The sequence below is a fragment of the Mesoplodon densirostris genome, chromosome 8, assembly GCF_025265405.1.
Source record: "Mesoplodon densirostris isolate mMesDen1 chromosome 8, mMesDen1 primary haplotype, whole genome shotgun sequence".
NCBI lineage: Eukaryota > Metazoa > Chordata > Mammalia > Artiodactyla > Ziphiidae > Mesoplodon > Mesoplodon densirostris.
Window position 1 is genome coordinate 27,266,057 of NC_082668.1, and position 24,598 is coordinate 27,290,654.

The 24,598-nt window shown below is 37.7% G+C and overlaps 1 protein-coding gene across 3 annotated transcripts in view; it reads left to right on the forward strand.

The window, feature by feature from the left end:
• Positions 1–24,598, forward strand: part of LANCL1 (LanC like glutathione S-transferase 1) — a 41,565-nt gene that overhangs the window by 7,574 nt on the left and 9,393 nt on the right. For all 3 annotated transcript variants that reach the window (XM_060106408.1, XM_060106409.1, XM_060106410.1), the window contains exon 4: positions 16,951–17,158. In XM_060106408.1, the coding sequence (XP_059962391.1) occupies positions 16,951–17,158 (208 nt within the window). The remainder of the gene's footprint in view (positions 1–16,950; positions 17,159–24,598) is intronic.

Below are 24,598 nucleotides of genomic sequence, written 5' to 3' on the forward strand. Positions count from 1 at the left end.
CATGCCTCAGTCCAGGAAGATCCCACATGCCGCGGAGCGGCTGGGCCCATGAGCCATGGCTGCTGAGCCTGCGGGTCCGGAGCCTGTGCTCCGCAATAGGAGAGGCCACAATAGTGAGAGGCCCGCATATCGCAAAAAAATTTAAAAATAAAAATAAAAAAATATTATGTCTGCTCTATATTTCTAGGGAAATTGATATTTGATTTTGATTGAAAATTTCTTGTTCATTTTTAAGTTCATTTGCTTATTGCAGTAAGTAATAGTCTTTTCATAAAGCCTGCCATAGAAAGGAAGTGTTATAGAAATGCCAAATCATAAATAATTTTTGAAGAGCCAAGTGTAATTTCAATTTAGAAAGGGGCTACAACAGTTTCTAAATTTGATACTGGGAAACATTATTGTTTTCTCAGCTTCATTAAAGAGCTCTCTGCTTCCCCTTTCTGCTTCCTCTCAAGTCTTGTTTGCTTCTTTCAGGGATATAAAGTCCCTAATTTGGTTTTTTTTTTTTTTTTTGGTTATTTCTGAGATATACATTTTAAAGTAATAACTAGAATTATGACTTATAACATTATACCAGAACATATAAGATTTTTAGAAATTTCATATAATATCTGAAACACTTATATTAACATATTTCCATACAATAACCCAAAGAAAGTTTAGTATTAGTTGTTTTTTTTTTTATACTGCAGGTTCTTATTAGTCATCAGTTTTATACACATCAGTGTATACATGTCAATCCCAATCGCCCAATTCAGCACACCACCATCCGCACCCCACCGCGGTTTTCCCCCCTTGGTGTCCATACGTTTGTTCTCTACATCTGTGTCTCAACTTCTGCCCTGCAAACCGGTTCATCTGCACCATTTTTCTAGGTTCCACATACATGCATTAATATATGATATTTGTTTCTCCCTTTCTGACTTACTTCACTCTGTATGACAGTCTCTAGGTCCATCCACGACTCAACAAATGACTCAATTTCATTCCTTTTTCTGGCTGGGTAATATTCCATTGTATGTATGTACCACAACTTCTTTATCCATTCATCTGTTGATGGGCATTTAGGTTGCTTCCATGACCTGGCTATTGTAAATAGTGCTGCAGTGAACACTGGGGTGCATGTGTCTTTTTGAATTATGGTTTTCTCTGGGTATATGCCCAGTAGTGGGATTGCTGGATCATACGGTAATTCGATTTTTACGTTTTTAAGGAACCTCCATGCTGTTCTCCATAGTGGCTGTATCAATTTACATTCCCACCAACAGTGCAAGAGGATTCCCTTTTCTCCACACCCTCTCCAGCATTTGTTGTTTGTAGATTTTCTGATGATGCCCATTCTAACTGGTGTGAGGTGATACCTCATTGTAGTTTTGAATTGCATTTCTCTAATAATTAGTGATGTTGAGCAGCTTTTCATGTGCTTCTTGGCCATCTGTATGTCTTCTTTGGAGAAATGTCTATTTAGGTCTTCTGCCCATTTTTGGATTGGGTTGGTTGTTTCTTTAATATTGAGCTGCATGAGCTGTTTATATATTTTGGAGATTAATCCTTTGTCTGTTGATTCATTTGCAAATATTTTCTCCCATTCTGAGGGTTGTCTTTTTGTCTTGTTTATGGTTTCCTTTGTTGTGCAAAAGCTTTGAAGTTTCATTAGATCCCATTTGTTTTTTTTTTGTTTGTTTTTATTTCCATTACTCTAGGAGGTGGATCAAAAAAGATCTTGCTGTGATTTATGTCAAAGAGTGTTCTTCCTATGTTTTCCTCAAAGAGTTTTAAAGTGTCCAGTCTTACATTTAGGTCTCGAATCCATTTTGAGTTTATTTTTGTGTATGGTGTTAGGGAGTGTTCTAATTTCATTCTTTTACATGTAGCTGCCCAGTTTTCCAAGCACCACTTATTGAAGAGACTGTCTTTTCTCCATTGTATATCTTTGCCTCCTTTGTCATAGATTAGTTGACCATAGGTGTGCGGGTTTACCTCTGGGCTTCTATCTTGTTCCATTGATCTATGTTTCTGTTTTTGTGCCAGTACCTTATTGTCTTGATTACTGCAGCTTTGTAATATAGTCTGAAGTCAGGGAGTCTGATTCATCCAGCTCCATTTTGTTCCCTCAAGACTGCTTTGGCTATTCGGGGTCTTTTGTGTCTCCATACAAATTTTAAGATGATTTGTTCTAGTTCTGTAAAAAATGCCATTGGTAATTTGATAGGGATTGCATTGAATCTGTAGATTGCTTTGGGTAGTATGGTCATTTTCACAATATTGATTCTTCCAATCCAAGAACGTGGTATATCTCTCCATCTGTTGGTATCATCTTTAATTTCTTTCATTAGTGTCTTAGAGTTTTCTGCATACAGGTCTTTTACCTCCCTAGGTAGGTTTTTCCTAGGTATTTTACTCTTTTTGTTGCAATGGTAAATGGGAGTGTTTCCTTAAGTTCTCTTTCAGAATTTTCATCATGAGTTTATAGGAATGCAAGAGATTTCTGTGCATTACTTTTGTATCTTCAACTTGACCAAATTCATTGATTAGCTCTAGTAGTTTTCGGTGGCACTTTTGGCATTCTCTATGTATAGTATCATGTCATCTGCAAACAGTGACAGTTTTACTTCTTCTTTTCCAATTTGTATTCCTTTTATTTCTTTTTCTTCTCTGATTGCTGTGGCTAGGACTTCCAAAACTATGTTGAATAATAGTGGTGAAAGTGGACATCCTTGTCTCGTTCCTGATCTTAGAGGAAGTGCTTTCAGTTTTTCACCATTGAGAATGATGTTTGCTGTGGGTTTGTTGTATATGGCCTTTATTATGTTGAGGTAGGTTCCCTCTATGCCCACTTTCTGGAGAGTTTTTATCAAATGTGTGTTGACTTTTGTCAAAATCTTTTTCTTTATCTGTTGAGATGATCATATGGTTTTTCTTCTTCAGTTTCTTAATATGGTGTATCACATTGATTGATTTGCGTATATTGAAGAATCCTTGCATCCCAGGAACAAATCCCACTTGATCAATGCATATGATCCTTTTAATGTGTTGTTGGATTCTGTTTGCTAGTATTTTGTTGAGGATTTTTGCATCTATATTCATCAGTGATATTGGTCTGTAATTTTCTTTTTTTGTAGTATCTTTGTCTGGTTTTGGTATCAGGGTGATGGTGGCCTCACAGAATGAGTTTGGGAGTGTTACTTCCCCTGCAATTTTTTGGAAGAGTTTGAGAAGGATGGGTGTTAGCTCTTCTCTAAATGTTTGATAGAATTCACCTGTGAAGCCATCGGGTCCTGGACTTTTGTTTGTTGGAAGATTTTTAATCACAGTTTCAGTTTCATTACTTGTGATTGGTCTGTTCATATTTTCTGGTTCTTCCTGGTTCAGTCTTGGAAGGTTATACCTTTCTAAGAATGTGTCCATTTCTTACAGGTTGTCCATTTTATTGGCATAGAGTTGCTTGTAGTAGTCTCTTAGGATGCTTTGTATTTCTGGGTGTCTGTTGTTAACTTCTCCGTTTTCATTTCTAATTTTATTGATTTGAGTCCTCTCCCTCTTTTTCTTGATGAGTCTGGCTGATGGTTTATCAATTTTGTTTATCTTCTCAAAGAACCAGCTTTTAGTTTTATTGATCTTTGCTATTGTTTTCTTTGTTTCTATTTCATTTCTTTCTGCTCTGATCTTTATGAATTCTTTCCTTCTGCTAACTTTGGGTTTTGTTTGTTCTTTCTCTAGTTCCTTTTGGTGTAAGTTTAGATTGTTTACTTGAGATTTTTCTTGTTTCTTGAGGTAGGCTTTTATAGCTATAAACTTCCCTCTTAGAACTGCTTTTGCTGCATCCCATAGGTTTTGGATCATTGTGTTTTCATTGTCATTTGTCTCTAGGTATTTTTTGATTTCCTCTTTGATTTTTTCAGTGATCTCTTGGTTGTTTAGTAACGTATTGTTTAGCCTCCATGTATTTGTGTTTTTTACATTTTTTTCCTTGTCATTCATTTCTAATCTCATAGCATTGTGGTCAGAAAAGATGCTTAATATGATTTCAATTTTCTTAAATTTACTGAGGCTTGATTTGTGACCCAAGATGTGATCTATCCTGGAGAATGTTCCATGTGCACTTGAAAGTGTAATCTGCTGTTCTCGGATGGAATATCCTGTAAATATCAATTAAATCTATCTGGTCTGTTGTGTCATTTAAAGCTTCTGTTTCCTTATTTATTTTCATTTTGGATGATCTGTCCATTGGTGTAAGTGAGGTGTTAAAGTCCCCCACTATTATTGTGTGACTGTCGATTTCCTCTTTTAGAGCTGTTAGCAGTTGCCTTATGTATTGAGATGCTCCTATGTTGGGTGCATATATATTTATAATTGTTATATTTTCTTCTTGGATTGATCCCTTGATCATTATGTAGTGTCCCTCCTTGTCTCTTGTAACATTCTTTATTTTAAAGTCTATTTATCTGATATGAGTATAGCTACTCCAGCTTTCTTTTGATTTCCATTTGCATGGAATATCTTTTTCCATCCCCTCACTTTCAGTCTGTATGTGTCCCTAGGTCTGAAGTGGGTCTCTTGTAGACAGCATATATATGGGTCTTGTTTTCGTATCCATTCAGGAAGCCTGTGTCTTTTGGTTGGAGCATTTAATCCATTCACGTTTAAGGTAATTATCGATATGTATGTTCCTATGACCATTTTCTGAATTGTTTTTGGTTTGTTTTTGTAGATCGTTTTCTTCTCTTGTGTTTCCCACTTAGAGAAGTTCCTTTAGCATTTGTTGTAGATCTGGTTTGGTGGTGCTGAATTCTCTTAGCTTTTGCTTGTCTGTAAAGCTTTTGATTTCTCCATCAAATCTGAATGAGATCCTTGCTGGGTAGAGTAATCTTGGTTGTAGGTTCTTCCCTTTCATTACTTTAAGTATATTATGCCACTCCCTTCTGGCTTGTAGCGTTTCTGCTGAGAAAGCAGCTGTTAAACTCATGGGAGTTCCCTTGTGTTATTTTTCGTTTTTCCCTTGCTGCTTTGAATAATTTTTCTTTGTCTTTAATTTTTGCTAATTTGATTACTATGTGTCTCAGCATGTTTCTGCTTGGGTTTATCCTGTATGGAACTCGCTGTGCTTCCTGGACTTGGGTGGCTATTTCCTTTCCCATGTTAGGGAAGTTTCCGACTATAATCTGTTCAAATATTTTCTCGGGTCCTTTCTCTCTCTTTTCTCCTTCTGAGACCCTTATAATGTGAATGTTGTTGCGTTTGATGTTGTCCCAGAGGTCTTTTAGGCTGTCTTCATTTCTTTTCATTCTTTTTTCTTTATTCTGTTCCCCAGCAGTGAATTCCACTATTTTGTCTTCCAGGTCTCTTTTCCGTTCTTCTGCCTCAGTTATTCTGCTATTGGTTCCTTCTAGTGTATTTTTCATTTCAGTTATTGTATTGTTCATCTCTGTTTGTTCTTTAATTCTTCTTGGTCTTTGTTACACATTTCTTGCATCTTCTCGATCTTTGCCTCCATTCTTTTTCCGAGGTCCTGGATCATCTTCACTATTATTATTCTGAATTCTTTTTCTGGAAGGTTGCCTATCTCCACTTCATTTAGTTGTTTTTCTGGGGTTTTATCTTGTTCTTTCATCTGGTACATAGACGTCTGCCTTGTCATCTTGTCTGTGTTTCTGTGAATGTGGTTTTTGTTCCACGGACTGCAGGATTATAGTTCAAAGTCCTTAATGTGTTTGAAACATGTATCAATCCATAGTACACCCCATAATAATGTGTCTGTGTTTCTGGTTCATGACTCTAAAGAAAACTACAGAGCTAGGCTGCCCAACTTCATCGTACCTCATTCATGCTATGCCTAGATTTGTCTCAGTTACTCACTTGATTTTGAAAGAGTTTTAGTGAAGAGAAGAAGCACCCATATGTTTTTAATGTTACATATGTACTTCAAACTGAAAAACTGGACTCATGTCATTTTTTCCCATTTTCTGGTTTTTTTTTTCCATCAAAAATTGAGATAATTAGTGACAGGGTACTTATTGGAATGTCTGCTAGAGCACCTCTGTGTGTTGTATGTGCTTTAGAAAACATTATAATGTTTTATTGGTAAGGGTGATACATACAAGTTTAAGTTGAAATTTAAAAGAAGCAAATCATTGCTTTAGAAAGTTAACATTCATTTCACAAACTTTTACAGCTGAAATTATGTTGGCTTTTATTTTTAAATGAAGCACAGGATATAATACAGTGATGAGAGTGGTTAACATAAGCTTTTAATAGGATTCAGACATCATCTTCTCCAAAGCCTGCATATTTATTTATACATGTGGGTTGTCATAGTGCAGTTTTATAAGCTGTATTCTTGTCTTTTACCTTTTTTTTTATTCACAGCAGAGGTAAAATGCCTTGACCCTTAGGAAGGAAAGGATGGAAGAATTTTTAAAACCCCACAGCTGTCTCATATTGGCAAATGAAGCAGTTATTACCGTAAATCCTCTCTGTTACGTATTCAGGAATGAAGTGTCATGAATAATCAATTTTTTCAGTTAGTAATTGAGAGTTAACAAATTATTACTATACATTAATGTTCAAAAAACAAGAATTCAATACTTTAATAATAAAATACATTGATTGAATGAATTTTGGTTCCTAAAGGCATGAGGATCATCGGTATGCAGTTTTGTGATCATTTGACTGTGGAAAGACAGGAGTAAAGATTAAAACATGATTCTTGTTAATAAAAAGTTAACAGGATTGACATTTGAATGACGGGAGCTAGAGTGTGTGCGCATGTATGCCAGTAACTAATGTTAATGCCAGGCACTGATGTAAGTGCTTTGCATTAAATAACACATCTACATCTCAAAACAACCCTGTGGTGTGGATACTATTCACATGCTGATTTCACAGATGAGATAACTGAAGCAAAGTGAAGCTGAGTACCTTTTTCAAGGTTACACAGCTAGTAAGTGCCAAAGATAAGACTCGAGGCAGCAAGCCTGGCTTTAGAGCCCTGCTCTTTACCTCATGAGAGTGAGTGTGTGTGTATGTGTGTTGTTTACTTTCCACTCCTACATTCTGGTTTACTCCATGTGTTTTATAAGTGAAGAAGATCTACACATAAGCTGTAAGATGGAATAATTTGAGTGATACCTACATGATGATACTCATGCTGTACAAACTTTTTAGAAATGGCTAATGACTAGTCAGTTTTAAGTGGTTTAGGAAAAAAAAATCAGAGTAAGCCCTGCTCTAACATGACGGGAATTTGGAAAGCTAGAGGGAAACATGGCTTGTTAGACAGGCAACAGTAATTACTATTAAAATGTCTACTGGAAAAAGTTGTTTGGGACTGGACATAGAGGAAACCCTAGAAAGATTTATGGGCATTGGCAGCTAGAAAAGTGTGATCTCCAGCATTGTTCCATAGAATCTGTTTTTCCCCTTCCTAATCCTGAATTAATATATTCAGTGTGGTTTCAGGATAGAAAATTAACTTGGCCAAAACAGAAGCTTTTCCTCATAATTGCTTGTATTTGAAAAGGCATGTTGAGGATCCTCTTGAGTAAAATATTACCCCTAGTCTGAAAGCAATCAGTAGCTCTTGCAACTGTTTATAAGCGATATTTGAAATGAACAGCCTCAGTTCTTTTCACCGAAATCCTCCTTTATAAAATTTAATATACTGAAGTGCAGTGCATCATGATATTGATGTATGACATACACCAGCAGTAAGCATTGAGTTGTTATTTTTTAGCCTTAATCCTATCCTGGTAGATTTTCAAGAATTTTTTGCTGTGTGATCCCAGTTTGGGGGCTAAGGGAAACCATTTGGTTCTTTATGCCTGTGCATATAGCAGGCAGTGTAGAAAAATAGCAGGCATGGAAGCCCCTTAAGATCAAATCTAAAGGCCAGCTATTAAGTGATGGTAGATGGTGTCCAGGGATCTCTGGGGACTCACCATAGAGCATGATGCCCCCTGCTACCTGGGTTTTGTTTGAAGTATATCTGTTCTAGGGTGGAGAAGATTTTAAAGTGCTTTATAAAATGGAAAACATGAAACACTGTTGAGGAATTGCTGTTATAAAGGATTAAATGAGCAGATGAAGTATTCTCGTGTTTGAAGTAAGCATTTAGTAGGAAAGATTGCTTCCCTCACAGATAACAAAGTAGGAAATTTAAGTAAACCCAAGGAATGGCTGATCTCACTAGTATCTTTAAGAGAGAATGAGGGAAACTGCTAGCCCTCATTTAATTGCATTTTTCCCACTCTTAACTATGATAATTCCCAAGGGAAATGATGATCAGCTCACACTTAAAAATATACACAGGACTCTAGGAACTTTAGTTCTAGAAGACATGACCCAATCTTCTATAACCAACTCACAAAGTTAATGAGGCTAAGATTGGCATATATTTCCTCTTTTCAAGTATTAGATAACATTTTAAATAAGAGGATATGCAGCATAATCCCGAGAGTAATATTAACTCACGCTCTAAATGCAAGTTATTAAAGTGTTTCAAGATGCTGTTCCTCTGATCTGCCAAATGTATAGCCTCTGAGCTACAGCTTTAGCATGTGGCTCTTAGTTTCTGCAGATACCAGACTTGTTTGAAAGGAATTGCACTGGCCAGGTGTATTTTCTTTGCAATTTGATATTCTTATAAGTAGCTCTTCATCAGAGCCAGCATTTCATTGTCTAATTTGAGCCCTGACCAAGTGTCCTTCGCCTTCATGAGAAGCACTAAACTGTTAGGACAAACAGAAGGCATCAGTGGCGTGGATCTACACCGGGTCTATTAGAGCCCTTCACAGTGACTGCTAGACAGATGAAAGCACCAAGAATGTCACCTGCTTTCTTTGCGCCTGCACTTTATATGGTGCTGATATCATTGTGCTTCAGTAATCTTAAACGGCTCAGACACAAGCTTGAAACAGCTGGAGGGTTTCGATATCACCAGTGTGCTTGGGTGAAGCACAGAGCAGGATGAGAGTGTTTGTAGACAGATCAGAAGTAGGAGGAGGTAAAGAAAGAAGACACATCTAAGCATTTGATTTTTACGGACGGCACCAGGAGGCTGAGGCCAGGTCTTGTCATTTTCATTCCATTAACTTCAGCAGTTAATACAATGCCAGGTCCATAGTTGGTGCTTAATAAATATTTGTTGAATGAACAAATGAATGAATGAATGGAGAGTAGCCTCCTGTTACTACTCTAGCTACCATCTAAGCAAACTAAAAATAATAACAAACATAACTAGGTGGAATGGGGAAAGGCTGGGAATCCAACTCATTTCATGTCCTTTAGGATGTAAAAGAGTCAGTCACATCTCTTTCCCTTCAACCTCTGATGCAATTGAACATGAACTCAGAAATGAGACAGGGCTCATAATATTCACTTTACACCCAGTAAAGCTGAATAAAGAGCATACTGTTTAGAACTGGACATAAAGTGGGCTTCCTTCTTGCATCCGATTTGAATTTACCTCCCTAGACTCAAAGAATATCTGGACAGCCAAAGAATGGATTATGACATGAGAAACAGTATTGAGAAGAGAGAGCGCCTGATGCGGGAAGACTCCCAGAAAGCTCAAGATGGTACATATATAGGGAACACTTTGCTAGTCCTCCCCAGTTTGAGGAGCCCGTGAGGGAGGAGAGAGGCAGGAAATGGGAAGAGGAAGAATATGGTTCCCTCTGTACTTTCTGTCCCTTTAGATCAGGCATCAGTGATGAGAAAAAGTGACTCATTCAACACTCATGGAGATTCACAGTCCAATGGGGTTTGGACATTTATTGAGTAGTTACTATGTGCTAGGGACTATTGTACTGATCAGAATGACTTACAGTAACTGTGGAGCAGCTACTGTTATTTTCATTTTATAGATAAAGATGCTCAGGCACAGAAAGGTTTAGTAAGTGGGGTAAGATCACACAGCTGGGAAGTGGCAGAGCTAGGCTTCAATCCCAGGCAGTGATTCCTGAACCCGTGCTTCTTAATGACTACTATGCTGAAGGAGTTATCACCTATTATGGTAGTCTGAATAAAAGACTAGAAGCTCTTCCTAATTTGACAGTTACAAAGCAGTACACTGTAGGGCACTGAGGGAAGGAAGGAGGAAAGTATATATCTCCTTTTTTTAAAATTTTAATCTCTTTTCCTATTTAGCTCTGGAAATAGATAACAGAGAAAAGAAGACACATCTTCAGAGTGCTCATTTGCCTTTCTTAATTTACATTTCCACTTCTTTGTTTGGGCCAATATTATTAAATTAAGGGTGTGGAGTCACAACTAGTTTCCTCCCCACATTACCTGTATTAAAAGTACTGGAGTATTTGGAAAGCCAGCACTGTGCCCAGCTTTAATCTGAAGACTGACTGGGTGCACTAGTCAGTGTAGTGTTTACACCCAGGCTTTGTGGAGAGTAACTACAGTGACTAGGAATGAGAATCCTGCCCTGAAGACCCTGTCATTTAGTTGAAGAAATGGAAACACACACTCAACACACACACTCAAAACACAAACAAAATTTAGACAGTTACAGAATAGCACATTGGAAAGTACCAACCTGCTTTAAAAGCAGGTGATCATGATGTATGGGGTTAATCAGAGAAAACTTTCATTTCTTATATTTCCACTAATCTGAAAGGAAAAAAATATTAAGTAATTGATGAGCCTTTAAAGTTTCAACTAGGTAATAATTTATTTGAAACTTAGGTTGGAACAACCCATGCCCCCGCCTATAGGAAGTTCTTGTCTCCGTATCACTCAAAACTATTAAGACCCATTCTTGGGCATTAGCTGAACATCTCTAGTGGCTCCAGCAGTACCCGTAATCTGAACATGATTTTTCCCACCAGAGTACATGAAGAGAGTCTTCAAAAGCACCTAACCTACAAGGAAATAACTTGCAGATCTGAAGTACCATGGCAAAGGTTTTTACATCAGTGTAGGCTGGTGGTAAAATAAGTGAATAATGTTAAGGAATAATCTCTAAAATGCAGAATTACAGAGAAGTGCTTTGAGAGCTTCATACATCTGTGGAGATTTGTATCAACTCCATAGACATTTGAGATGCATCGAGGTCTTGATTGGTCAAGATGAATAGGACTAATGATCCCTCAGAAATCCAAAGGCTTAGTATTAATTACTTCTCAACAGCTGGCTACATTTATAGTACTACTGGGGATAAGTAGCTGAGTAAGGAAACTGCAGATTTAGAAGTGTCCCTAAACAGTTTACCCTCCCTTCCCAGAGTTGTAGCTACAGAAGGAAACAGAATAGAAAAAATCTGGTTCAGAGCTTCCATACTGAAAGCCAGGACATATTCCTGTTACAGCAAAGTTTTATTTGTTTTTGTCTTTCAAGTAAATTAGTTTTCAACATTTCAAAACCAAGAGATTTATAGGATGAGCTGTGAGGCAGTGCCAGACATCCTGAACTTCTTATGAAGAATGACATCTGTCCCTGGTGTTCAAAACAGTGCTGTCCTTAGACCATTCTGCTGTGATGGATAATTTCTTTCCTGTCCATACAACAGCCACTAGCCACATGTGGCTATCAAGCATTTGAAATGCGGCTAGTGTGACTGAGAAACTGAATTTTAAATTTGTTTACCTTTAACTAACTTAAGTTTCTATAGATACTTATGGTTAGAATCTGTCACATTGGACACTGCAGTTCTGAGCATCCAAACAGGCTCCAGGAGTTATAAGGTCAAAGTAATAGATATCTGGGTTTCTACCGGCCTCTGAGATCACAGGAGATAAGTAGGTTCTTTTCTTATTTTTTGGAGGACATTTGTCCAGCCTCTCTTCCCCGAACTCAGACTCATATATCCAGCTGCCTACTTGACAATTTCACTTGGATGTGAATAAACATCTCAAACCTAACCTGTCCAAGGTTTGGCTCCCTCTTTCTGCCACCTCCCTGCCAGGCCCTGTGTTAGACACTTCTAGTGCTCGTCCATATCAGGTTGTCCCTCTCCTTCTGGGGTCCCGGGAGGATTAGACCTCTCAACTTCATTGTAGTTAGGTGAGGCCACCTCTTCTGGTCCAGGGGCTCCGGGTGGAACCCCTGGACCAGAAGAGGTCACTTCCAAGCCAAAGAATGCAATTGCTGGTATGGTGCCCTGCAGTACTCTTCATGTTATGTATGTCCCTAATAAAGTCCTATATATTCAGTCCCATCTTAGAGGACCTGGACTAACACATATAGCCAAACTTATCTTTGAAAAATGCTGTTTTTGAATACTCCTCCTCTACATAAACTGACAGTAGATTAACATCAGATCTAAATTTGTGTCTAGTTTTTAATAATTTGAACCCCCAAGGAGTCCAGCCTTACTAATCAGGTCATCCCCTAGTCTTGTCCACGTGGATTTGCTCAGATAATTCCACGTGCTGGGAGTACTCTCTGCATTTGCTCCATTTCGGGCTTCCCACAAATGAAGCTCCCCTTTCAGTCCACACCCCACCCATAACTACTTCCTGATGGTGTTTTTTTTTTCCCCTGGGATAGAGCGGATACTCTGCCCACTTGTCTGTTCCTTCTCCACTAAGTCAGCTTCCAAGGCTCTGAATAACTACGGAATTAACATACCATTTCTAAAACAATTACTGACTTCACATGCTTAATTCTAAATGGTACTTTACTGATATTACTTAAATTTGTCTGGTTTTGCATGTAAAATAGAGATGATATCCCTATAACAACTTTCCTGTACCCTCTGGGAAATAAAGTAAGACATCATCCAGAGTAGGAATAATCTCTTGTTCCTGAAGGAAAGTACTCATTACTTAACAGAATTAGGATATTATCCTAAATATTTATTGTAAAGTCACCTTTAATGACTTGAGAATTAATGGGAAAATAATGGATTCGATTTTGCTTTACTGATTTCTCAGCATATCTCTCTTCAGGTGGATTATTTTCTTTTTTAAATATGTCAGAATGTTTAAGTCATATATATGAGCAAATCTAACAAGATAGTAAAATTAAGACCAAAAAGCATTAGTTTTCATGGCTTTGTGACAGTCATTATCATGGAGTGGACCAGCTAAAACAAAGAATATTTAACTTAAATTTTATATCAATGAAAATGTCAAACTTCATCCAGATTCATAAAAAGGTAGGGTGGTCTTCCATTTTTGTAACAAAATAATTCTAAAGTCTAAAACAATTCAGAGCATGTTTTTACAATTAAATTCAATCAATTTTAAATCTCATTTCAATATTTTCTGGTCTAGAAGAAGAGGTGAAAGGGGTAGAAGAGGAAGCAAATCTTGATTAGTCTACCTTTTGCTTAGCAAACAGTATAGAAGGACATTTTATCTGCTGCTCAAATTTAAGCCCAAGAATATTCTTGATTAAGTAACATATTCTGTGATTAAAGGAAAAAAACATTAAAAAGTTTAAACTCCATTCATCATCCTGTATTGAGCCTCATGACCAGTTTTGATGGTTGTTATCCTAGAAGCCAGTAAGAAACATTCTTTCTCATTATATTAAATGTCCTTTAGGGACTGGAATCGTATTTGGCGATGAGTTTATGAATGGATACAACTGTAATCTTCACCCCCAAACCTGGCCCTCCCCTAGAGGTGTTTGCCATCTCAGAGGATGGCACCATTGCCCATCTAGCTGTTGAAGTTAGGCATCTGGGAGTCATCTTGATATTTCCCTCTCAGTCGTTCCCCACCAGGTTCTGTTGACTTTTACCTTCCAAGACAAGTATCTTTCCAGTTCAGTCTCACGTCATCTTTGCTGCAGCTACTCTTGTCTCTCACTTGTGCTCCTGAACTATCCTCCTGAAATTGCTCCTCCTGCATCCACTGTGCCATATACTCTTTTCCAAACCCTACAGTTCAATTACAGTGAACTTTTAAAAACATGATTTAATTATGCTCTTGAATGGTGCTTTTCAAATAAAACCCAAAATCCTGAGCTGGTTTATAAGACCCTATGTGGTCTACCTTCAGCCTACCTCCCCAGCTTTGAAGACAGCTGTATTCTTTAGGAGTAGGCTTACTAGCATAAGGGGAATGCACCTAAAATAACAGTCGCTTTAACACAACAGAATTTTTGTCTTGTGTAAAGCAATCGGTGTGTGGCAGCTTCACAGTCCTTCGGGTTCTAAGCTTCTTTGATCTTGATGCTTTACCCTCCTCATCACAGAGCTGCCACTTCATGGTCTAAAATGGCTGCTCCAGCTACACCATCACATCTGCATTCCAGCCAGGAAGGAAGAAATGGCAGGTCCCCTCCCTTCAAGAACATTTTCTGAATTTACCCCCATTATTCCCACTATGTCTTATTGGTCAGAACTTACCCATGCACATGGCCATACCCATCTGCAAAGGAGACTGTTCTGGGCCGCCATGCGCCTAGCTAAAATCCAGGGCAGTATTGTTTAGAGAAGAGGGAGATAGATTTGGGGGGACCACTTAGCAGTGTCTATTATAAGAGCTAAATCCTTATCTTCCAGAGTGGAGTGTGAATCAAAAATAACTGATAAAGAAAAATCAAGAGAAAGTACATAGCATATTATTAGAAATATGGAGGCAGATATTAGAGGAAATAGATAAAATGATTGCAAGTGGTTGCTTCTGGGAGACAGGAGTAGATTGGGGCAGGAGACTGCAAATGCATATTAAGCCTTATAGTACTGTTTGACTTCTTCCATGAAGAACAAATTTATTTTGATAAAAAGTACATTTTGAAAAGAGTTTTTAAAAGCATGGACTGAGGCCAGGGTTGTGAGTACACATAAGGACTGGATGAGTTTACCCTGCAGAGCCCTTGAAGTTGTGTTTTTATTTCCCACCTTGCCAATTACCGCTCAGCCTTCAGTATTTATGCAAAGGTGTTGTTATATGCGTGAATATTGTCAAAGGTTAGAAGATCATAAGAATCAAGTTCAAGATACTTGGTCACAGGCAAGTCCCCCATTTTTTCTATTATTAAATTAGGCCACCTGGGGTATAAAATATTGATGAGGCATTAAATGTCTCTGACTTAGGCATTTTGTCTTATTTTCCTGACCTAGACTGATTTGTAATAAGGTTGTCCAGGAGGATTTTTCTGATTGGCAGCAGCACTCCTCACTTCAAACCCTTTTCATCCTTTAGTGTCTTGTAGCAGGGAAGAAGGTAGGCACTGTAAACTGCAACCTACAGAAGATTGCTTAATCAAAATATGCAGACACAGAGGCCCAGAATGAAAAGACAGAGAGAAACAGAACCTGAGGTGATGGAAAGCTAATTGTCTGCTGATCAAAAAGAAAAAAAAAAATTTTTCATCTAAATGAAATATTGTGAGACTTGAGAAATGATTACCTGTTTTTCATGAGAAATGCATCAAACCTTAAAATTACACACCTTAATGGGTTTTGTTTGTTAAATGTTTAGGCCAAGAGGAATTGTTGATAATAAGAGACAAAGGTCTGTAAAGGAAAACCATCACTGGGCTTGTATTTAATCACTTTTTATTTTCTCAGATCTCAGTCATGTCATTATCTGGCCTCGGTCCCTACATAACTTAATTAGGGGAGTACAGGCAGTGATGGGAACAGGAGGGCAAAATGAAAGGGTAACAATTTAAATGGATTGCCTGCAGATGCCTGGTATGGATGGAGATGAAGCCTATTAAGGACCTAATTCTAGAAGAAGCTCTTGACATTGATCATTTGTGAAAAGGAGAATTTTTTTTCTTACCCACGTACAGGTTTTGTACACTTACGTCTACAAAGCTTAAGTATTGGTACATCTGATCAGCAGCTTGTAGAATTACTAACACCAAGTCACTTTGAAAGAGTAGACAAGGTTATTAACTTTGGCAGAAAATGAATATTTGGCCTTAATATACATGTGAAATTGAATTGTCTGTAGCACAAAGCTTTGGAAATTACCCATGCAAGATAAGAAAACTATCTAAATTTAAAATTGTCCTCAGTACAGTGAAAAGTAATTTTGCAAACTGCATTTTTACTGCATTGAAATCCATAAAGAGATTGGCTCTGTTAATTTAGATTTAAACAGAGGTTCTGTGTCTTCTAAAAATGGTAAATGAGATGGAAAATGCACTTTAAGGGGAGAAATGAGTTTCTGGAAATGCTGCAGGCAGGCAGGCTCCCTACCCCACATCTTTGAGTCTGCCCTGAGACTAGTCAGCTTCAGAGGAAAGGCTCTATCTACTGTGACAGGCATTTGGAATGAGGACATGCAGACAAGGCCTCAATTACATATAGCAGGCTTCAAGAGTAGGATAAGAAGCAAATCAAGTAAAGCCCAAAGCAAAAGGCATTGGCAGCTTTTCTAGTATAGTTCCTAAAGTGGCTGGGTCCTTGACAGTGAAAAAAAAAACAAAACTGGGAAACTGAATATATGTTCTTAGATCTCAAATAACTTAATGGTTTTCTTATAATCCCCTGCCTGGAACAATACTGGGATAGAGGATTTGGTTACTCTACCTGTCTTCTCATGCAAAAAATGATCTTCTATATAAAGAAAAAATCTAGTTTTTCATTCCCTAGTCTTTGAATCTCTTTAGCTCTTAAGAACAAACATTTCTTGTTTGAGTAAATTATTATTTGTAAAATAAATAGGTTTTTTTTTACCTATTTACCAAAGGTTGATTACCTATTATTTTAACCATCAAAAAGAATACATAAGCACAATAACCAGAGTGCAACAAGGATTAATATTAAACTTTAGGTTTAGAGTTCTTAGAGTTCCTATTTTAATTTAGAGTTGTAATGATGAGGAAACTGAGAACAAGGAACTGTCTGCCTACTGTTCTTAGAGCTGCTTAGTAATAAAGCTGAGTCTAGACTGAGGTCATCTAAACTTCCAGATAATTTACGTATTTGTTATAGCTTATCAAAAATCAACACTGCTGAGTAAACAGTACACCAAAATAATACAGTCAACTGCTCTTTCCTCATCTGTACATGATTTTCTTTTTGCTTTTCAGGTATTGCTGTGCTTTACTTACACCTCTATGATGTGTTTGGGGACCCTACCTACCTACAGATGGCACATGGCTATGTAAAGCAAAGTCTGAACTGTTTGACCAAGCATTCCATCACCTTCCTTTGTGGGGATGGGGGTCCCCTGGCAGTGGCTGCTGTGGTGCATCACAAGATGAACAATGAGAAGCGGGCAGAAGACTGCATCACCCGGTAATGATGTTTCTGAGAATTATTATCTAAACATTATGCCTTAATTCTGTGTGTGTTAGCAAAAGAACACTTTATTGAATTTACTTTTCTCTCAGAAGTACATCTTACTGCTGTCATTTGATCAATCACATTATTCCTGAGTTGTAGTTAAGAAACAACCATTATAATCCTTATTTTATTGCAAGGTATAATGACACTGGGCTTCCCTGGTGGCGCAGTGGTTAAGAATTCGCCTGCCAAGGCAGGGGACACGGGTTTGAGCCCTGGTCCGGGAAGATCCCACATGCCGCGGAGCAACTAAGCCCATGTGCCACAACTACTGAGCCTGCGCTCTAGAGCCTGCATGCCACAACTACTGAAGCCCGCACACCCTAGAGCCCATGCTCCGCAACAAGAGAAGCCACCGCAATGAGAAGCCCGTGCACTGCAACCAAGAGTAGTCCCCACTCGCCACAACTAGAGAAAGCCCACATGCAGCAAGGAATACCCAACGCAGCCAAAACACAAGTAAATTAAATAAATTTTAAAAAAAAAGATATAATGACATTGACATGTTCCAGATCAAACATCAGTTCCTTAGCATAAATGAGATCAAAAGCCTAATCATGTGATTACTAATCCAATGTGCTATCCAGGATCAATAATTTGAAGAAACATGGTGCACGTGCTGCAGTGGGCTGGGAGAGGCCTCTGAAGGGAACACAGAGTCAAAACTGCTTTGCTTACAGGCAAATGACATGCAAATCCAGATTTTGATTTTTAATGTAAATCAGGGCAACCCACTAGAATTTTGTGAATCATGAAGAATTATGAAACTTTTATACAAATAAACTACAGTTTTTGCTTTAGTAGAGTTTATTGAACACTCTTTCAGAATTCTACTAAGAAATCTGGCTGCCATGCAACTCTTCATGCCGTGCTGTTAGGCTCCCCATAAGTATGCTAACACGCACATAGTTGCAATTACAGCAGAGGTTTCCTTGGTTTGTTGTTTAATAGACTTGACTTTTTAGAGCAGTTTTCAATTCACAGCAGAATTGAGAGGAAGGTACAGAGATTTCCCATACACCCCCTGACCCACACATGCATAGCCTCCCCTGTTATCAACATCCTCCACCAGAGTACACTTGCTGCAATCAATAAACCTGCATTGACAGATCATAATCACCCAAAGTCTGTAGTTCAGTCTTGGCATTGTACATTTCATGGGTTTGGATAAATGTGTAATGACATGTATCCAACATTATAGTATCATACAGATTAGTTTCACTGCCCTAAAAATCTTCTGCACTCTGCCTATTAATCCCTCCTCTCTTCTTCCTAACCCCTGGCAACTATTGGTCTTTTTACTGTCTCCACAGTTTTGCCTTTTCCAGAATGTCACAGAGTTGGAATCGTATAGTATGTAGCCTTTTCAGATTGGCTTCTTTCACTTAGTAATATGCATTTAGATTTTTCCATGTCTTTTCATGGCTTGATAGCTCATTTTTTTTTAGAGCTGAATAATATTCCATTGTCTGGATGTACCACAGTTTATGTATTCATTCACCTACTGAAGGACACCTTAGTTTCTTCCAAGTTTCAGCAATTATAAACAAAGCTGTTAAAAACATCCATTTGCAGGTTTTTGTGTGGACATAAGTTTCCAGCTCTTTCTGGTAAATACCAAGGACCATGATTGCTGGATTGTATGGTAAGACTATGTTTAGTTTTAGGAGAAACTTATAAACTGTCTTCAAAAGTGGCTGTACTATTTTGCATTCCCACCAGCAGTGAATGAGAGTTCCTGTTGCTCCACATCTTTGTCAGCATTTGGTGTTGTCAGTGTTCCAGATTTTGGCCATTTTAATAGATGTGTACTCGTATCTCATTGTTAGCTTAATTTGCATTTCTCTGAGGACATATGTCTCGGGGCGTCTTTTCATATACTTATTTGCCATTTGTATATCTTCTTTGGTGAAGTGTCTGTTAAAGTTTAGCCCATTTTTTAAGTGGGCCTGGCAACATTTTAATTAGTGATCATCTCTGAGTTGACCATGGTTTTTGGTTCCCACTATTCATTCTTATAAATTACTGTTAGAATAGCATTATCATTTCTGATTTTATTTGTTGAGGATCCCTCTGCTTTAGAGGTTCACAAGCAAGTCTCATTCAATGAATCACCCTTAACTTTCATAAAAATAAATTGTAGTGGCCTTTATAGTCTATATATAATGCCAGCCTCTCTCAAAATATGTACAGCCAAATAGTAATAGTTTGGTATGTGAAGAATGTTAATAGGTATTAAATGAAAACAAGAGTTGTGTATTCAGACACAGTGAGGAAACACTAATTAAACAAAGTTACATATGTGCCTTTACTGACTGCTCAGAGTGTTCAGTAGCTTTTATATTTGGGGGAAACCCAGGGGACTCTAGGGAACAGAACTTGCCATGCTTGTCACGTAGGCAGCCCTTTTTCCTCAGGACATCTTCAGGCCTGTGGTTCTAACACTCTTTGGGGAACAATACCATATATTAATACTGGTTTATTGTAAAACACTCTTAAGAAAGTAAACTAAAATTTCTTTTTTTTTGATACCTTGGTATTGACGGTGTTTTTGTTATTTATATCTTTGTTTTATTACACTTCAACAGTATTTTATTTATAGACTTGCTAAGGTTAAAAATATAAAATGTGGATATATGATAGGAAATAGCCTGTTTGTGGATGCAGATTTAATTTTTTAGATTTCTAGAGTTCATGGCAGACCAGAAAGAAAAAAAGAATTATTTGTAAATTACTTTCACATCTCCTCCCTTTTAAGGGAAAAATTTCTAAGTCTTTTCAGTTCAACTTCAGGAAATCCAACATTACTTGATGTCATCAATTATTTAATAAACCTAGTGGGCTTCCCTGGTGGCGCAGTGGTTGGGAGTCCGCCTGCCGGTGCAGGGGACATGGGTTCGTGCCCCGGTCTAGGAGGATCCCACATGCCGTGGAGCGGCTGAGCCCATGAGCCATGGCCGCTGAGCCTGCGCGTCCGGAGTCTGTGCTCTGCAACGGGAGAGGCCACAGCAGTGACAGGCCCGTGTACCAACCGCAAAAAGGAAAGAAAAAAAAAAAAACTGCTTACTTGTTTTACTTTTTACCTCACCTTTTTCCTCACATCACACAGCCCTTTTATATCACAGACACTCATATTCTCCGTGTGGTGTCTGTGTTGTGCTCTACTGCCAGCAGAGTATTTCAGCTTACCATTCCTTACCATTCATCTGCTTAATATAGTGGTCTTTCAGAATCATAATCTTGAGTTTTAGAAACCAAAAGGACCTTTGGGATTAATGAAAGTCTAATCCTTAGACAAACTGAAATCCAAAGAAATCAGTTTCCCTAAGGTAGGGGTTCTTCGCTTTGGAATTTTGAGAATCTTAGGGCTTCCAGAGGTATATAGAAAACCCCCAAATTGTATTCAACATGGAGAGAACATTTATTACACTTTTCTTGGAGGGGTCTGTGACTCCCCAAAGGGAGTGTGTGTGCACGTGTGTGCGTTCATGTCCAAATTGTCCACAGTTGTCTGAAGCAAGTGTTGGGGAAGATAATAAATAGCACTAGTTCTTCCTACTGCTTGATTTATACTGTCTGTTTTCTCCCTTCCTTCTATACAGAGATAGTTGGTGTCACTACACAAATAAAGAGCATTGCCTGTTTTGTGCCCAATTAAGTGACTATAGCATATAGCGTGCTTTGGGGCCAGCACTTACAGTGATGAAGCACTTTGGCTTTCTGGTCAGAAAATGTTATACCCTGTCTCTTTTGTAGTGTGATGAGTAAGAAAAGGACTTCTTTTTAAAAAGTTACAAACTTTTGATGACAAAAGGCAAAAACTCTCCCAGTAACACCCTGGAGAAATATTGGTAGGAGTGGAACAGAATTATCCTGTTTTTATATGTCTTTTTTCTTCCTTCAGTGACTTGCCTCTTCTAAAGATCAGTTGCTATTAATATCAACATAGCAAAACAAATAAATGGAGCTGCAATGATATGGGTTTGAGGGTTTCTGAAAACATATAAAATAATCATTTGATTGATAAATGCTGTCATTTGCATGTAAAACATGGATTTAAAGTCCTGCTTTTAGTAATTGTCAGATCCAACTAATAAGTTTTATTTTTTATTTTTTTAGGGAACGTACCAACAGTTTTTTTCCTTTGTCTTTCTCTTTCTGACTTTGTTTTTAACTTTTATTGAAATACAGTTGATTTACAATATTGTGTTTCAGGTGTACAATAAAATGATTCAGTTATATATATAGTATATATATATTCTTTTTAAGAATCTTTTCTATTATAGGTTATTATAAGATATTGGGTACAGTTCCCTGTGCTACACAGTAGGTCCCTGTTGATTATCTATTTTATATATAGTAGGGTGTATATTTTAATCCCAAACTCCTAATTAATCCCTCCCCCCACCCTTTCCCCTTTGGTAACCATAAGTTTGTTTTCTCTGTCTGTGAGACTGTTTCTGTTTTGTAAATAAGTTCATTTTATCATTTTTTAAATTCCATATATAAGTGATATCATATGATATTTGTCCTTCTCTCCCTGACTTACTTCATTTATAATAATCATCTCTAGGTCCAGCCATGTTGCTGCAAATGGCATTATTTCGTTCTTTTTTATGGCTAAGTAGTATTCCATTGTATATATATATACCACATCTTCTTTATCCATTCATCTGTTACTGGACTCTTAGGTTGCTTGTTTGCTTCCATGTCTTGGGTATTGTAAATAGTGCACTATGAACACTGGGTTAGATACATGCAACTAATCAGTTTTAATGAATTGAATTTAAATCCAGAAAAAATGGAATACTTCCTTCTTAAGTATTATTATAATGAGATGCACTGAACAATACTTTATTTTCGAGTATTTGAAAGGTACTTGCCATCAACTTCCCAGATGCAAATGTGTTTGGTTGCAAAATAATTGGTATGCTAATTATATATCGCCACCTAGTGGTAATGCAGGTCATAGCATTGGCAAATAAAGGAATGGTGTTTTCTAATTCAGTGGTTCAAACACATTTTATTTAAATGAGGATATCATTGGAGTTAATGCAATATGCAATAATTGTTTTTAGTAACTCCCATAGAGCAGTATTTGTTTAAAAAATTGATAGTCATTTCCCTCTTTGAATAGTTCTTTCAATACCCTTTACAAAAATCAAGAGTGCTTTTCTATCTCTAAATTCTATACAGTTTGATACATTTATATTAATAATAATAAATTCTTATGAAGACTCTGAGATGTTCATTCTGTTTACTACAACAGTTGAGTTTGTATCTAGTAACAGATTTTATTAAGTTCTCAACATTACTGAGCTGCCAGTTCTGGTGTGAGAAAAAAATAGAATTTTTGTTAATAAATGTTTTTAAGTTATTTAAAAATATTAGGGGTATTGTGTGTGTGTGTGTGTGTGTGTGTGTGTGTGTGTGTGGTATTGAAGTAGAAAAAAATGGTCCATAACCACCCAGATAACTCTGTTGGCACTGGGGGGAAAAAAGTCCATCAAGGTATTCCAAGAAAATTGAAAGCAACCTCTGACCACTGTGTCCCTATTCCTAACATAACCACTGTTCCACTGTGAGTTAAATGCCTGTGTTTGTAATAGAGAAAAATGCATGAGCCAACATTTGCATATTTAACCAGTTTGATTGAGATGCCTCCATTTGTTGAGGTATAATATGGACAGATTTAACTTTGTCAGTAACTGCAACCAGCCAAGCTTTTTCAAACCCCTCTCTCTTGTTGGGGGATAAGTTCCCTTAAGGATGCTTTCATAACTTTTTCTCAGTCATTGTTTCATAACTGTCAGACCTTTTTACTCACTAAAATCATCTCATTCTGCTTATTTAAACATGTCTTCTTCATTTTTAAGCCTAAGTATTCCCCGCCCACCACAGGCTTGTGGAAGTGGGGAGGGAGGGGTTGGGAGAGGAGGATTGTTTTCTCTTTCACAAGTATCTTCCTTTCAGAGTTAGGGCTCTCTACCTACTGATGTATAGCCTGGTGGTAGCAGTTTTTGTTTTCTTGGTTGTAGATACTGGTTGCCTCCAGAGATTAGAGGTAGGGGCTATATACCCTCTCAGCTATCACCTTACCACTGAGTAAATGAAGGCACAAGCAGTTAACCAAACTCTACCAAATGTACAAACATTTATTAGGAAGAAGACACACACACACACACACACACACACACACACACACACACACACACGATTAGTCCTCTGCCCTGTTCTTGTGGCTCAGAGAAAGCCACGTCATCCTTTGACCCTTCTTAGATCTTACTCATCAAACGGTGCCAGAGCCCGTACCATCTCCCAGATGTCCCACCCATCTTCACCACTCATTCCACCAATGAAATCCATTTTCTAACATTCTTTACTACACTTATTATCAAATCCTCTGGTGTAAATTTTGATAAAGTTATTTGAAGTGCCAAGTCTCTCTGAATGTTGATTCCTTACTAGAATACTTCAAATATAACCAATCACTCCAGGGATATGATTTCTGATACTTCAAATGCTTATTAACCATTCTTAGTATATAAAGTTAAATAATATACATACACAGGCATTGTTTATACGTAACTACTTTAAAAATACGTTTTTAAATCAGAAGGGACCATTCATTTTATAGATGAGAAATTTAAAGTATAGAGATTAAATAGCATGTTTAGTGTCATAAGCTACCTGGTGACAAGGTCATTTTTTTTGGTAAGGCTAATGTCCTCTCATTACTACTCTTCTCCAGAAATTCCCTGACTCTACCCCCCATACTTTTTTAGTATACCAATATCATTTTGTCCAGTTCCACAAAAAATTAAATTGTTTTAATAATTTAAATGGTCTCACATTGAATTTATAGAATAATTTAAGGATAATTGGGGAGTGCTTTCAAAATTTCATGAAAAATGTATGTGATGAAAAATGTGATGAAAATGTGATGAAAAATGTAGAATAGCAAGGACATTTTCCCTACCTATCATATTTCCTGCCCCCACCACCAAAAAAAAAGGTTCATTCTCAGAGTTCAGACTACAAGTACAGGTGCGTCCCTGAGCTCTTATCCCTCTGTGAGCTCCACCTACTTTCTGGTTCCCTGGTACTTCCCTTGTTGGTTCCCTGGAAAGAAATCTGAGGCTTTGGTTATCCTACTCAGGCACACACTTCCCACGAATGTGCCTGCATCTTGGGGGTCAAGTGATGGGGAGGCTAGAAGGAGAAGTGAGGCAATGGGCCTTCCCTCACCCCCTCACCCCTGGGACCACAGCCCCTCCAGTCAATGAGGACAGGTCCCCCCCTCAGAGTTTTGGCTCCTATTGCCTTGGCTTCTGCTGCCACCATGAGATTGTGGCCTAGGGAGTGAAAGAACAGAAAAATGAAAATAAAGAA